The sequence below is a fragment of the Dictyostelium discoideum genome (genome assembly GCF_000004695.1).
Source record: "Dictyostelium discoideum AX4 chromosome 4 chromosome, whole genome shotgun sequence".
Classification (NCBI taxonomy): domain Eukaryota; phylum Evosea; class Eumycetozoa; order Dictyosteliales; family Dictyosteliaceae; genus Dictyostelium; species Dictyostelium discoideum.
Genome location: NC_007090.3, coordinates 5,304,035 through 5,319,713, shown reverse-complemented (window position 1 = coordinate 5,319,713; position 15,679 = coordinate 5,304,035). Strand labels below are relative to the sequence as shown.

At 20.9% G+C, this 15,679-nt stretch overlaps 8 protein-coding genes and 1 non-coding gene across 9 annotated transcripts; 7 read left to right on the top strand and 2 right to left on the bottom strand.

Moving 5' to 3' along the window:
• Window positions 1-426: 426 nt before the first annotated feature.
• On the top strand, window positions 427-4,473 carry DDB_G0287117 (hypothetical protein; the record flags this gene model as incomplete). The annotated part of the gene is made up of 6 exons (XM_632332.1): window positions 427-646; window positions 748-883; window positions 952-1,258; window positions 1,335-2,328; window positions 2,584-2,881; window positions 3,279-4,473. 6 exons carry the CDS (start codon window positions 427-429, stop codon window positions 4,471-4,473), a joined length of 3,150 nt encoding a protein of 1,049 aa, XP_637424.1.
• Window positions 4,474-4,913: 440 nt separating this feature from the next.
• Window positions 4,914-5,384, top strand: DDB_G0287093 (hypothetical protein; the record flags this gene model as incomplete). The annotated part of the gene is made up of 1 exon (XM_632331.1): window positions 4,914-5,384. The coding sequence occupies one exon, from the start codon at window positions 4,914-4,916 to the stop codon at window positions 5,382-5,384; it is 471 nt and encodes a 156-aa protein (XP_637423.1).
• A 649-nt stretch (window positions 5,385-6,033) lies between these two features.
• Window positions 6,034-6,525, top strand: DDB_G0287091 (hypothetical protein; the record flags this gene model as incomplete). Its single annotated transcript, XM_632330.1, has 1 exon — window positions 6,034-6,525. The coding sequence occupies one exon, from the start codon at window positions 6,034-6,036 to the stop codon at window positions 6,523-6,525; it is 492 nt and encodes a 163-aa protein (XP_637422.1).
• A 159-nt stretch (window positions 6,526-6,684) lies between these two features.
• tRNA-Tyr-GUA-8 lies at window positions 6,685-6,767 on the bottom strand. Its single transcript has one exon. It is a non-coding gene; the product is annotated as a tRNA-Tyr (tRNA).
• A 579-nt stretch (window positions 6,768-7,346) lies between these two features.
• Window positions 7,347-7,835, top strand: DDB_G0287089 (hypothetical protein; the record flags this gene model as incomplete). Its single annotated transcript, XM_632329.1, has 1 exon — window positions 7,347-7,835. One exon carries the CDS (start codon window positions 7,347-7,349, stop codon window positions 7,833-7,835), a length of 489 nt encoding a protein of 162 aa, XP_637421.1.
• Window positions 7,836-8,478: 643 nt separating this feature from the next.
• On the top strand, window positions 8,479-10,050 carry CYP513B1 (cytochrome P450 family protein; the record flags this gene model as incomplete). Its single annotated transcript, XM_632328.1, has 2 exons — window positions 8,479-8,538; window positions 8,647-10,050. 2 exons carry the CDS (start codon window positions 8,479-8,481, stop codon window positions 10,048-10,050), a joined length of 1,464 nt encoding a protein of 487 aa, XP_637420.1.
• A 1,032-nt stretch (window positions 10,051-11,082) lies between these two features.
• DDB_G0287085 (hypothetical protein) lies at window positions 11,083-12,030 on the top strand (the record flags this gene model as incomplete). The annotated part of the gene is made up of 1 exon (XM_632327.1): window positions 11,083-12,030. The coding sequence occupies one exon, from the start codon at window positions 11,083-11,085 to the stop codon at window positions 12,028-12,030; it is 948 nt and encodes a 315-aa protein (XP_637419.1).
• Window positions 12,031-12,283: 253 nt separating this feature from the next.
• On the bottom strand, window positions 12,284-14,144 carry DDB_G0287083 (hypothetical protein; the record flags this gene model as incomplete). Its single annotated transcript, XM_632326.1, has 2 exons — window positions 12,284-13,097; window positions 13,204-14,144. 2 exons carry the CDS (start codon window positions 14,142-14,144, stop codon window positions 12,284-12,286), a joined length of 1,755 nt encoding a protein of 584 aa, XP_637418.1.
• A 473-nt stretch (window positions 14,145-14,617) lies between these two features.
• On the top strand, window positions 14,618-15,659 carry DDB_G0287081 (hypothetical protein; the record flags this gene model as incomplete). Its single annotated transcript, XM_632325.1, has 3 exons — window positions 14,618-14,709; window positions 14,820-15,384; window positions 15,477-15,659. The coding sequence occupies 3 exons, from the start codon at window positions 14,618-14,620 to the stop codon at window positions 15,657-15,659; spliced, it is 840 nt and encodes a 279-aa protein (XP_637417.1).
• Window positions 15,660-15,679: the final 20 nt, after the last annotated feature.

The following is a 15,679-nucleotide window of genomic DNA, read 5'->3' as shown; positions in this document are numbered from 1 at the left end:
AAAAAAAATCACTGACCCTAAATTTTTTTTTTTTTCAAAAAACAAATAAAGTTTATTAAATTATTATCTTTTATTTGATTATTAGTTCTATTTAAGTTTTTTTATTTTTTTTTTTTTATTTTATTTTTTTTTTTTTTTATTTTATTTTTTTTTTTTTTTTTTGCGCCAAAATTTTTTTTTTTTTTCCCCAACAAAACTTTTTTTTTTTTTTTTTTTTTTTTTATTTTCATTTTCCCAAAATGAAACAAGATAAATTATTTAAAATTTATTGAAGATAATAATTTTGAAAATACTAAACATAAAAATTATAAATTTTTACATGATGAGTAAATATTTTTCCTTACCATAACACAATCATTTTTTAAATTCTGACCAATAAAAAACAGAAACAGAAAAGAAAAATTATTTAGAATTGAAAAAAAAGTCATGAATTGTGGCGGAGATAGAAATATATCAAAAGAAGTGTGTTTAGAAGTAATTAATGATTATAGAATGGTATCACTCTGGGAAGAAATGCATAAAGGTCATATAGGAAGAGATGCAACCTATGGGAACTACAAGACTAAATATTATAATATGGGATTGTATTCTTTTGTATCTGATGCAGTAGATACGTGTGACATTTGCCAACGAAATAGAATAAAAGGTTTGGTATCAATCATTTTTTATATGATGTTTTGTAACTTTTATATTAAAACTCTGTGAAAGTATGGCACTGCGATAATGGACGTGAATTTAAAAACAAAGTCCAAAAAGAATTCCTAAAACTTTTTCCAGGCTCCAAGTCAGCACATGGAGCTCCTCGTACACCAACAACTCAAGGTATGGTAGAAAGATTGAATCGAACTATCAAGGAGAGGATCTCAAAATTAAAACAACAAGAGTATGATATTTTGAACAATATAAATTATCGATATGTTTATTAATTAATCATTTATAAATAAATTTTAGTTTTCTTGATGGTACTTCTAGGTCTCTTTCTGAACTATTAAAACAAGCTTTGTATGATTACAATAATACAAAAACAAGAACAATTAAAATGACACCATCTCAAGCTGTTGGTATTGTACCTTTGTTTATTAATGTGCAATCAGAACAAGACTCTCAATCAATTGGTGTTTCAGATGTTTCAAAAGAAGAAATAACAGCTATTATTCTTGAAAATCTCACAAGTTACCAAAATCAATGGAATTCAAAACCACCAAAGGGATTGAAAGTTGGTGATACTGTACTCTTTCTAGAAATTAAAAAAAATAATGTAAGTAATTAAAACATAAAGATTAATAATATATGAAACAGTAATAATTAACAAATTTTATATTTAATTCTAATAGAAAATATTGATTTTGTGTAAAATTCATAAGGTAATACAGGAAGACACTAAACAACTTTATAAACTTGAATTTTTGGAAGATGGAATCAATAGCCTTCAAAAAAAAGGTTTATACTCTGGTTTTGTAGGAGGTAACAAGTTGGTTCTTTATAAACAATCAACAGTTGATATTTTTAGAACATCGCCAAACATACAAAAAGATATTGATTCTTTTACTTCTGGTCTTTATTTAAATAATGATGGGAAAGTTATTGAATTTCTGGTTCAGTTTATTAAAAATCTTGGTAAGGATTTATCCAATTTCAACTTGCATCAATTGGTAACACAAAATGATCCATTTAGGGTTTTGGAAGATGCTCTTAACAATCCATCAAATATTCCACCTATCATTAACGATAATCCATTTCAACACAAACTCAATAATGAAATGGAACAAGAAGAAATACTCCCATTTTTAAATAATAATCCAACAGCGCCAAATTTAATGAATTGTTTGAGAAAGGATATGAATTTAAAAGAAATAGTACCACCAATACCTCAAGTGCAAATAATACCATCATATACTATACCACAATCTGGTAGTGGTATAGTAACAACTGTTAAACGTCTCAGAGGCCGTCCTCATAAGATACCAATTGTTAATAAACCTCCTTTAAAATCACATTCTAAACCATCCAAATCACCTCTCAAATCAACATCCAAATCACCTCTCAAATCAACATCCATTTCACCTTCCAATTCACCATTTAAATCACCATTTAAATCACCTTCCAAATCACCATTTAAATTACCTTCCAAATCACCATCCATTTCACCTTCCAATTCACCATTTAAATCACCTTCCAATTCACCATTTAAATCACCATTTAAATCACCTTCCAAATCACCATCAATAGGAAAAATCGTTAATGTGATACCTTCAAAAAAAGTTGCAAAAACAAAGTCAACAAGGACACAAAAATTAGAACTTGATTTGGTTGCATTAATAGAAGGGGGTATGGGGAAATTATTAAATAAAAACAAAGTGTTGAAATCAATAAAAAAAAATTACATTTGTTAACACAAATAATTAAAAATAAAAAAAAATATTACTTATTAAAAATTGAAAAAACTTGATAAAAAAAAAAAATTGCTAAATCTGATTAAAAAAAAATTTCAAAAAAAAAGAATGATCGCTTAATTAATATATTCGATACAACTCTTAAAAAATTTATCCATTGAATATGGCAATGAAGATTAGTTAGATTCAGAGGAAAATTTGACTAAATTCCTCCAAAAAGCCCCCAAAGTACTATATGTCAATAGTGGTGATGCTTTAATCGTTAAAAATCCAAATATGATGTTACCAACATTCCACTTAAAATCAAAACAATTTCACCAACATTGTGTAAAAACTGTAATAGAAAACGAATTATATTTGGACTTTTTTGTATACAAAGGAAAATGCAAAAACATCAAATGCACCAGAGGTAACAAAGCTAGAAAAAATTCAATTGTGTGCAGTGTTTACAGTGATATGGTAAATCAAGCAATTGAACAACTCAGGGAGTTAATAAAAATAAATTAATAAAAATAAATTAAAAAAAAAAAAATTGAAAAAAAAAAAAAATTAACAATAATAATAAATAAAATAATAATTAAAACAAAAAATAAAATTACAATTTAATAAACAAATAAAAATTGAAAAAAATTTAAAAAAAAAAAATTGAAAAAAAAAAAAAAAAAAAAAAAAAAAAAAATTAACAATAATTATAATAAAAATAAATAAAATAATAATTAAAACAAAAAATAAAATTTCAATTTAATAAACTTTATTTGTTTTTTGAAAAAAAAAAAAATTTAAGGTCAGTGATTTTTTTTTTTCACTACGCTACTGTAGTGAAATTAAATAATAAAATTCACTACGCTACTGTAGTGAAATTTTATGGAAAATTCCCTACAACAGTGATATTCTATTTTGGGAGAATCAAATTAAATTAGATATTAATAATAATAATAACAATGAAAATCATCATCAAAAATTAGATAATAATAACAAAAATATTTTATTAATTGGCTCAATTGGAATTTTAAGAACTCATTTATTATTTAATTTAGTTAAAGATTCAAATTGTTCAAATATTTATTATATATTAAAAGATAGAATTAATTCTATTAATTCAAATGATGAAATTTTAAATAGTTTTAAACAATATAAACTTTATGAACAATTAAGTGAATTTGAAATTTCAAAGATTCATGTTTATTTTGGTGATTCATCAAAGAATAACTTTGGTTTACCAATTGATGAATTGAATATACTTTCAAATAATGTAAATTCAATAATTATTAATCAAGATAGTGATGCAGTAGAATCAACAAATTCAACCTATATAAATGAATCATATAAAATCGAAACTGTAAAGGAAATTATTAAATTTTCAATCACTAATGGTATAAAAGAAATTTTAATGATATCTTCATTATATGTTAATTTAGGTAGAAATAATAGTAGTAGTACTGTAGATTTTGAAACCTTAATACCAGTTGATAAAATTTCTCAACTTTCAAATGGTTCATTACAAATTAAAGCAGTCTCTGAACATTTATTAAAACAAGCTTCTGATAAATTCAATTTGAATACAATTATATTAAGAACCCCTTCAATTTTCTCAAATCCAAATGATTATGTTCAATTATATCTACAATCATGTATTGAAATCAAGTCATATCCAAATATAGAATTCTCATTTTTAACATCCCCAATTTCATCATTATCAACAACAATTTCAAATTGTCTAATTAATATTGAAAGCTACATACAAGAACAACATCGTTGCTTTAATATTATCAATATTGGAGTTGAAAAACCATTACAAATTGAGAATATTAATAATATATTAGGATCACAATTCAATTGTGAAAAAGTTGAATATATTGAATGGTTTTCATTAATTCAATCTTCAAATTTCCAATCTTGTATTAAGCTATTACCAATTCAAATTGAATATACAAGATATCAAAATTCTTTCTCACAACTTTTATTATTATCAAATAAATCAATTTCGGAATCAAATCATTGTTCTAAATCTGATTCAATTGAAAATATAATTACAAATGAAATGCTTATAAACTCACTAAATAATTATTATAATAAATGATAAATAAATAAATATATAAATTTAAAAATTTAAAAATATTTGAAACGTTTGTTTAATAATTACTTATTTTTTAAAAAACTTTATATTACCAATAGATTCAGAAAATTAAATTTACTTATTTTGGTTTTTAATTATTTTGTACATTTTAAAAATTAAAAACCATTCCATCTGTTATCATTTAATATTTAAACAAGTAATAATTAATAATTTTTAAAAAAATTAACTCCCCATAGAAGTTTAAAGTATTAATAATTAGTAGTATATTTTTGTTTTAAAAATAATTGTTTTAATGGAAATTTATTAACTTTAAATATTTTTAAACATAATTAAACAGAAATTTTTAAACATAATTAACCAGAAATTTTTTTTTTTTTTTTTTTATTAAAGACAAGCATAAAAACAATTGAAATTTATTAATTTATAAAAAACTTTTAAATAAAATGGAAAGTAAAGAAAACAACATTTTGAGACTTAATAGAGTTGCAGATTCATTTGTTCAATTTTTTAATAATAGAGAATTTAACAATTTAGAATTAATATCCCAAATTTTTAATAACCCAGAATCAGACCAATGGTGGATGTCTGGAGATGAAAATATGTACCCATTTTCAGGTTGGAAACCAATTCAAAAAAGATTAAACGACATGATCCCATTAATTCATGGTTATGATCAATTTTCATTTACAGAATCAAACAAAACATTTAATATTGAAAAAAATTTAATAATTATGGAAGCAAGAACAAGTGCAGTTGGTTATGGAGACAATATCTACATAAATGAATATGCTTTCTTTTTAACAGTAAATAATGATGGAAAAATTTGTTTAATTAAAGAATATTTTGATCCAAGTGAAATTTTAAAGTATTCTTTAAGTAATAAAAAATTAACAGAATTGTATCACAAAGTTTAATATTTACAAAATAAATCATATTTTAAAATAATGTCTAAAAAAAATAATAAAATTCTACTATTTTATATTGGTATTTATGACGGTGGGAAAAAAAAAAGTATTAGGAAATAAACTCTAAAATTTTTTTTTTTTTTTTTTTTTTTTTTTTTTTTTTAATTTAAATGTTGATATTCCATTTTATTATATGAACAAACACTATCATTTATTTTACCAAAAATATCAATAAAAATTCAAATTTTTGAAAAAATAAAATAATAATTTATTTTTTTAATTATAATAATCCATAAACTTTTTCCTAATAGATCTGAAAAAATAATGAAACAATTAGGTGCAACAATCAAATTTTTTAAAATTGCATATTATAATTAATTAGTAAACATTAATAATTTTTTTTTTTTGAATAATAGATAAATATTCCCCTAATTAGAGATTTATTTTTTAAATCTTTAATTATAAAAAAAACTTATTTTAAATTTTTATAAATATTATTTTTTAATAATTTTTTATAATAAGAAAATAATATTTTTTATTAAATATTATTAATTAAATTAAATTTATTTGTTTTTGCATAACCTAGTTTTTTTATTGTTTATAATTTTTTATTTTTTTTTTCATTGAAACTAAATTGAAATAATTAAAATAAAAAAAAATGGAGAATAATAAAAAACTAACACTATGTGAAATTCCCAATGCATTTATTCAATTTTTTAACAATAAAGATTATGAAAATAAATCTAAACTATTTAATAACACAGAAACAGATCAATGGTGGGTATCTGGTGATAAAAATGTTTACCCATTTGCTGGTTCTGATTCTATTCAAAAAAGATTAGATGGATTCCAAACTCTTCAAAATGGTTATGACAAATATTCAATGACTCTTATTGATCAAATTATTGACCATGAAAGAAGAATTATGTTAGTTGTTGGTAAAACTGTATCAATGGGATTCGGAATGACAAAGGAATATTCTAATGAATATGCATTCATCATATCTGTTAATGAAGATGGTAAAATTTGTGCAATTAAAGAATATTTTGACCCAAGTGCATATTTAAAAATGGCCCAAAGTACTCCATCTTTGCAAGGAATATTCAAAAACTTTTTCCCAGATTCTTTTGCCCCAACATCAAGAGATTAAAAAAACAATTTAAATAACAAATAAATTTTTTTTAAAATAATTAAATTTTTTATATATTAATCAATGTTTATTAAAGGAATTAATAGGTTCATATATGAATTATCGTTATTTTTTATCGAGAATTGAACCTGTGACTATATTATTTTTGTTTTAAAAAAGTCCGGCTTGCCAGATTCGAACTAGCAACCGATTGATCACTTTCGTTACTACAGTCAATCGCGCTACCATTGCGCCAAAGCCGGCTTTATGAAATATATAACTTTATTACTACAATAGGATTCAATGAAATGTTTTAAATTACTAAATTTTTACTGTTGTATTTAATAACTATATCATATTTAATTTTGTTGTTGTATTTAATAACTATATCATATTTAATTTATAAACAAACTTAAAAATTCATATTCATAAATTATAAAGTGATTAATAAAAAAACCAATAACTAAAAAATTAAAATTCACCACACAACTTTTATTATTTAAAATAAAAAAAAAATACATAAAAAATTAATAAAATATAATACTTTTAGTCTAATTGTTTTTGTAATATCTATTATTTAATTTAACGTATGTAAATAATATATTTCTATAAATATATTAATATTATAAATTTGTAATAATAAAAAAGTTCATAAATTTTTGTCTTTTTACACATATTAATTATTATAAATTATTTGTTATTCATAATGTATTCATGTTGTTTTGTTTTGTTTTTTTGAATTTTTAGATATAAAAAAAAAAAAATTAAATTTGTATTGTATTTTTATTTTTGTTTGTATAAAAAAAAAAAAAAAAAATTAATAAAATATATATATATAAAAAATGGATAAAAATAATAATAATTTAAACCTAAATGAAGTGGCCAATTCATTTATTCAATTTTTTAATAAAAAAAATTATGTAGATAAAGAAATAAATTCAAAGATATTTAATAATACAGAGACTGATCTATGGTGGATTACAGGTGATGAAAGTATTTTCCCATTTTCAGGTTGGAAGCCAATTCAATTTAGATTAAATGGTATGCATTTCCTTAATAGTGGTCTTGATAAGTACTCAATGACAGAAACTGAAAAAATTATTGATAATGAAAGACGTATTATATTATTGGTTATTAAAACACTACATATGGGTTATGGGATGGTTAATGAGTACACAGCTGAAATTGCCTTAGTTTTATCAGTAAATGAATCTGGTAAAATATTTTCAATTAAAGAATATTTAGATCCAAGTGAAATTATAAGAGTTGCAAATAGTACTCCAGCATTACAAGAATTATTTAAAAAAGTTTATGGAAACTTCTTAAACTAATAACTTTTAAAAGGAGAAATTCAGTTTTATTCGCAAAAATAAATAAATAAAATAAAATAAATAAATAATTGATATAATTAATATTGATTTTCAATCCGTAGTAATAAATAATTTTTCCAATATTAACACACTTAAATAAATGTTTTTTATTCATTCTCAATTCCCCCACTATTTGGTATTTTTTTAAATTTAAGAATTATTTATTTTTTTTTTTTTTTTTTATTTGCAGAAACCACTATTGGAATGAGACATTTTTTTATTTATTTATCTATATGTTTATTTTTTATTTTTTTATTTTTTATTTATTAATTAAAATTAATTTATTTAATTTTTTTATTTTTTTTAAATTTTCAATTAAGATTATCATGGGAAGTGTTTTTTTTACCAATTTAATAAAAAAATTAATATTTTTTAATTGTGTTTTGGTGACGCATTTTTATTTTTTAATAGATACAAAATCCAATTGGAAAAAAAAAAACTAATAATTAATATTTTATTCATTTTTATATATTCTACTAAATATTAGTTTATATTAATTATTTTAGAAATAAAAATTATTAAAAAATGAAAATTGAATTAATTTTTTATTTTTTTAACTTTTTTAAAATAGTTTTTTTTAATATTAAATGAACAAAAATTAAAAATGAATTTATTAGTTTTATCTGTTATTTTAGCAATTATAATATATTTAATATTTAAAAGAGTATGTATAATAAATAATTTTTTAGGGTAAAAATAATTTCTAAAAACTAATATTAATATTAATTTTTTTTTTTTTTAAATAATTAATAAAAAATTAATAAAAAAAAAGAATTATAAATATTCACCATCAAAAATAAATTCAAAAATACCAGGACCAATTGGCCTACCAATATTTGGTAATATATTATCATTGGATAATAAGAATGGTATACATACAACATTTCAAAAATGGTTTAAAATATATGGTCCGATTTATAGTGTGAATATGGGTAATAAAAGTGCAGTTGTTTTAACTGGATTTCCAATTATTAAAAAAGCATTTATTGATAATTCAGAAGCATTTGCACCACATTATACCTTTGAAAGTAGATATAAATTAAATAAATGTAGTGATATTACTCAAGAAAATGGTAAAAATCAATCAGCATTAAAAAGAATATTTCTATCTGAATTGACAGTAACAAGAATTAAAAAACAAGAATCACATATTCAAAATGAAATTGTTAAATTAATGAAGGTATTAGATAAACATTCAGAAGATGGTAAACCATTTTTATTGAATAATTATTTTTCAATGTTTTCAATTAATATAATTTCAAGATTCTTATTTGGTATTGATTTTCCATATCAAGATTTTGAAGAAACTAGTGATCTAATGGTTGGTATAAGAGATTTATTAATTGCATCTGGTGAGATAGTTTTATCGGATTTCTTACCAATACCACATTCAAAAAGATCAAAACTATATACATCATATCAAGCATTGGTAGTACAAATTGAAACTCTTGTTAAAAGTCATAAATATAAAGAAGATGATGAATGTATGTTATCAAAATTAATGATTGAACATGATAAAGGTAATATTCCATGGGATGCGGTCATTTCAAATTGTAATACCATTATTACAGCAGGTTCAGACTCAACATCTAGTACTGCATTATTCTTTTTAATTGAAATGATGAATAATCCAACAATTCAAACAAAAGTTTACAATGATATAGTTGTTTCATTTGAACAAAATCAACAAGCAGATGATTATATGAATGAGAGTATGGTAATATTAAAATATTCAAAATATCGTTCATTAATACCATACCTATCATTAGCATTAAAAGAAAACTATAGAAAACATCCTGCAGCTCCATTTGGTGCACCACATGAAACCACCCAAGAAACTGTGATTGAAGGGTACACAATTGCAAAAGGTACAATGATTTTTCAAAATATTTATGCAACTCAAAGATCTGATACATTCTATAGCCAACCAGATGAATTCATACCAGAAAGATGGAATGGAGATGAAAACTCTCAAACATTAATTAGTTTTGGTACAGGAATTAGAGATTGTATTGGTAAATCACTAGCATATAATGAAATCTTTACAATTATTGCTTCTGTTTTGAATAGATATGAATTTATAAATCCAAACCCTTCAATTCCATTTGATGATAATGGTATTCCAGGTTTAACAACACAATGCAAAAATACAGTTGTTCAAATTAAAAAAAGATAAATAATAAATGGAGGTAATAAAAAAAAAAAAAAAAAAAAAAAAAAAAAAAAAAGATTAGAAATAAAAAAAAAGATTAGAAATAAAAAAAAAAAAAAAGATTAGAAATAAAAAAAAAATATTGATATACTTTTATTGTTTAAACTACTTTCTAATTATTTATTAATAATTAGATGGTTAAATTCTAAATATAATAATAATTTCATTTCACCCTCTTTTATTAATACTGAATATTCATTAGAAACTATTCTCCAATTGCACCTGCTTTTGCTATTTTTCTTCTGGTTGTTGTTGCTGTTGTTTGGTAGTGTAGTTATTAGTTGGTTTTGTTTGTTGCTGTTGAAGTTGGTGTGTTGGTGTGTTGGTGGTATTGTTATTAATTTTTAGTTTTGTTTGTTGCGGTTGATGTTGGTGGTATTATTTTGGTGGCGATATGTAGTTGCTTTTGATTTCATAATAATTATCTACATGTATTGAATTTTTTTATAAAAAATAAAAAGATTTTAATAAAATTATAAAAAAAAAAATAAAAAATAAATAAAAATAAATTAAAAATAAAATTAAAAAATAAAAAATAATAATCTTGAAAATATCTAACTACACCCACCTGTTTTACATGAAAAAAACCGCTCATGTTTTCTTGTTATTATAATTTTTTTTTTTTTATTGTGTGTATTTTTTTTTAATAAATCGCATTTTTTGTGTGTGGATCTATTTAAAAAAATTGTTAACTTACTTTTTTTTCAATTTGTATTTTTTTTTTACAAATATTTTTTTAAATGATTAATTTAAAATTATTGTTATTATTTTTGAATTAATTAAAAAATTTAATTTTAAATTTTATTTTTTAATAATAATAAATAATAATAATAATAATAATTATAAAAAATAAAAATAAAAAATAAAAAATAAAAATAATAAATAATAATTATAATATTAATAATAATAAATAATAATAATAATAATAATAAATTATAATAATAATAATAATAAATAATAATATATTTTTAATATTATTAATATTTTATATTTTAAATGAAAAATGTTTTAATATTAGGATCAAGTGGATTTATTGGAAGTGAACTTTCATTAGTATTGGTTAGAAATGGTTTTAAAGTTTATGGTTTAACAAGGAGACAAGAAAGTGCAGATCAATTAATAAGAAATGAAATTATTCCAATTGTAGCAGATGTTAGAGAAATTGAAAAATGGTTACCAATAGCATTAAAAGTAGATATCATTGTTGAAGCAATTGCTGATTTAACTGATCATAGAACACCATTTATAATTCAAGAGGCATTATTAAAAGTTTATAATGAAAAACCAAATACAATCTTTATTTATACTTCAGGTGTGGTTGTTTATGGTGATATTAAAAATAATAATAATAATAATGGTACAAATGATGAATCAACTCCATACTTTTCTCATAAATTTATTGATTGGAGAATTAAAATTGAGAAAACCTATAAAGAAATTCTTGGTGCAATTATTATTCAACCAACTTTTTTATATGGAAAGGATCAATCTGTTGCAAGTTATTATTTTGAAGCTGCAACTAAATCAAAAGATTCTATTAAAATCTATGGTGATGAAAATTGTGTTAAAGGTTTTATTCATATATTTGATCTTGTAAATTTTTATCAATTGGTTATTAAAAATGCTTTACAATTAAAAGGTCAAACTCTAATTGCAAATTCATATAATGAAAAAATTAAAGATGTTGTAACTTGCATCGCCTCTTTTAGTGGTAATCTCAGTAATAAACCAATTGAATATCTTTCAAAATTAGAGAATAGTTTTTTCACTGAATTTTTAACCTATAATCAAAATGTTTCATCCTCTAAAGCAATTTCATTAATTGGTTACTATCCATTACAACCAAGTTTAACTGATGGTATTGAGCGTTATTATAACTCTTGGTTATTATCAAGAGATAAAAATACAGCATTTTCAAAATTAATTGGGACGGTCTTACCTTAACAAATTGTAGCCAAAATAAAATAAAACTACTTTATTTTTAAAAAAAACAATTAAATAAAATAATTGTTACTATATTCTAACTACCCCTTTACCCTAAAAAATGTTTTTTCAATGTAATGTTTTTAATGTAAAAAAAAAAAAAAATAATAAAATAAAAAAAAATAAAAAAAAATTTTAATTTAATTAATAATTTTAATTATCTTTATTTAATTATTAAATTATAAAATAAATTTAAATAAATTTAATAAATTTACTAAAAAAAAAGTGGGTCTAAAATATTAACAAGACTTGAATTCTTTTTGATGTAAATTGATTCTAATGAGGAAGTAAAATAATCATCAAATGAACATGAGAGATTTTGATCGAAGAAATGAGAATGAATTTTTAACTCTTTTAGAGAGGATGGTAATGAACCAATTAAGAAATTTTTTGAATAACTACTACCTAATGATAATGATGTTATACTATTTGGAAGTACATCTTTATCAATGATTTGATTAAATCCACATCTTAATGTTAATTTTGTTAAATGAATTGGTAGAGTATCCTTTTCAATTATTTGATTAAATTCACAACCTAATGATAAGATTTTAATTGTATTTGGTAAAACACCTTTTTGAATAATTCTATTAAATGATTTATCAAATGATAATGATACAACACCAATTGGTATAACACCTTTATTTATAGGTTCATTAATATGATGATTGTATGAAATTTCCTTTAAATTGGATGGAAATTCGTAAAATTCAACTGGTTTACATTTTCTTGAACCAATTTTTAAAGACTTTAATTGATTTAATATTTTAAAACTTGTAAAATTACCAGAACTACCTAAATCCAATGATGTTAATGTTGGTGGTAATGAACCAGAATCTAGAAATTGATCAAATTCACTACCAAACTTTAATGATTTCAATGGTAAATCAAAAAAGCATCCAACTGGTATAAACTGATTAAATTTTTCACCAAATGATAAACATGTTAAATTTGGTGGGAATTTTAATTTTTTAATTGGTTTATTAAAACTATCTCCCAATTGTAAAGCTGTAAGGTTAATTAATCCACTAAAATTAAATACTTGATCAAAACAAAAACCAAATTTAATTGATTTTAAATTTAAAGGTAGTGTATTCATTTGAACAATTAAAATCACTACCAAATTTAATTAACCTAACATCATTTGGTATTATATTTAATGGTTTTCTTAATAAATTTAATATATTATTATTATCATTATTATTATTGTTATTATAATTATTATTATTATTATTATTATTATTATTATTATTATTATTATTATTATTATTATTATTATTTATTTGTTCTATTAATTTTGGTTTTGTTTTATTTAAAATTAATGATTTATTTAAATCATAATAAAATAAATCATTTGAAGATTGATGTGATAGTTTCCAATTAAAATTGATTGGTTCATTAAGGTATCTAATTGGTAAAATTAAAGATGTTATTGATTTTGGTAAATATTGATTAATATCTTCAATTGGTTGCATAAATTCTTTACCAAATTTTAATGATTCAATATTTTGTGGTATCCAATCACCTTTTACTGATTGATTAAAGGAATCTCCAAATTCAATTGATTTAATAGTTGATGGTAATACTCCAGATTGAATTGGTAGATTATATTCATCATTAAATTTAATACAAGTTAAACTTGATGGTAATATACCAATTTTTAAAGATTCACTTTCTAAATCTCTAAATTTGATTGTTTTCACACTATTTGGTATTACATTAATTTTATCAAATTCACAACGAATACCAAAATTAATAGTATGTATTGATGTTGGAATTGTATTTTCATCAAATGATGATAACTTTAAAAAATTAAATGAAATTTCACTAATGCCATATTGAATTTGTTCAGAAAAGCTATGACATCTTGCTACTTTAATCTTATTTAAATAATTTTTATATTTATATTTGGGAATTCTATAAAAATTATAAAATTCAATTTCATTATTTAAATGTATATTATATAATCTTAAATGATATAGAATTTCATTTCTTATTGATATATTCCTCCAAATTTTAAAAAAAATTTCTTCTTTATTTATTATTTTTGGTGCTGTTTCTTTTTTATTATCCATTTGATTAAAAAAAAAAAAAAAAAATCGAAAAAACTAAAAATGAAAAATAAAAAATGAAAAATAAAAAAAAATAAAATAAAAAAAAAATTTTTTGTCTAAAATTGAATTCAACCAAATTTTTAGTTAAAAAAAAAAAACAAAAAAATAAAAAAAATGAATTAATTTTTGGTTTCATTGAATTCAATTCTCTTAATTTTCCTTAAATCAGTCATTATTTTTTTTTTAAAAAAAAAAAAAAAATTTGTTTGAAAAAAAAAAAAAATAATTTGGTGGCAAATTTTGAATTAATTTAATTTTTTTTTTTTTTTTTAAAAACATGAAAATGTGTTATTTTTTTCAAACCAATTTTTTTTTTGGGAAATGTTTTAGTGGAAAATATTTTTTTTTTTTTTTTTTTTTGATTTGAAAAGAAAATAAAATTACATTCTTTTTCTTTTTTTTTTTTTTAATATACACAAATATACCAATTAAAAATGAATAGGGAAATTAATATACTAATTGTTAGTGATATTCATTTATCATTTACAAATATAAAGAAATTAGGGGAAAAGATAAATAATAAAAAGTAAAAAAAGAAATAATAAATAATAAATAATAAATAATAAATAATAAATAATAAATAATAAAAAAATGATTATTATTATTAATATTAAAATAATAAAAAAAAATCAATAGAATAGATTTAATAATATGTGGTGGTGATGTATGTAATTTTGATCCAGTAAATAGTAATGATTTAGAGAAAGTTGAAGAATGTGAAAAAGAAATGACAGAAATATTTAAAGCATTACATGAGATTGTACCATCAGTTGATATATTATATGTACCAGGAAATCATGATTCAAAAACCACTCTTTTATTTGAAAGTAATAATTTAGAATCAAAAGTACCAAAACTTACCGATAGATCATATAATATTCACAAGGGTAACTTTAGATTAGATGATGATTTAGTATTGGTAGGTTTGGGTGGTAGTTTACCATCCTATTGTGATAATAAACCACATTGGACTGGTTATCCCTATGATTACTCAAATGGTGCTGATAATGATGAAAAACAAGTTTTATTAGATTTAAATCAATCTTTTAAATTCAAAGATACAATTAATTCAAAAGATAAAATCATTCTATTAACTCATATGGGACCATATAATTGTTATACTACAATCGATCAAATTGATCTTTCAATATCTCCAATTTATTCTGGTAGTAAATCAATTGAAAATATTATTAAAGAAAATGTAATTATTAATAATATTATAATATTATATTATTATTATTAATAAATAATAATGATTATACTAATTTTATTTTTTCACTTTTATAAAAAAAGCAACAACAAATATTTTTAAATATTCATGGACATACACATCATTCAACTGGATTAGCAAAAGTTGGTAAAACATATGTTTGTAATCCAGGTTCATTAAGATCTGGTCATTATGTAATATTAAAAGTTGAAAAGTTTTGTAATCAATTATGGAGATTAAAATCTACCAAATTTTATAAATTATAATAATAAAATTAAAAAAAAAA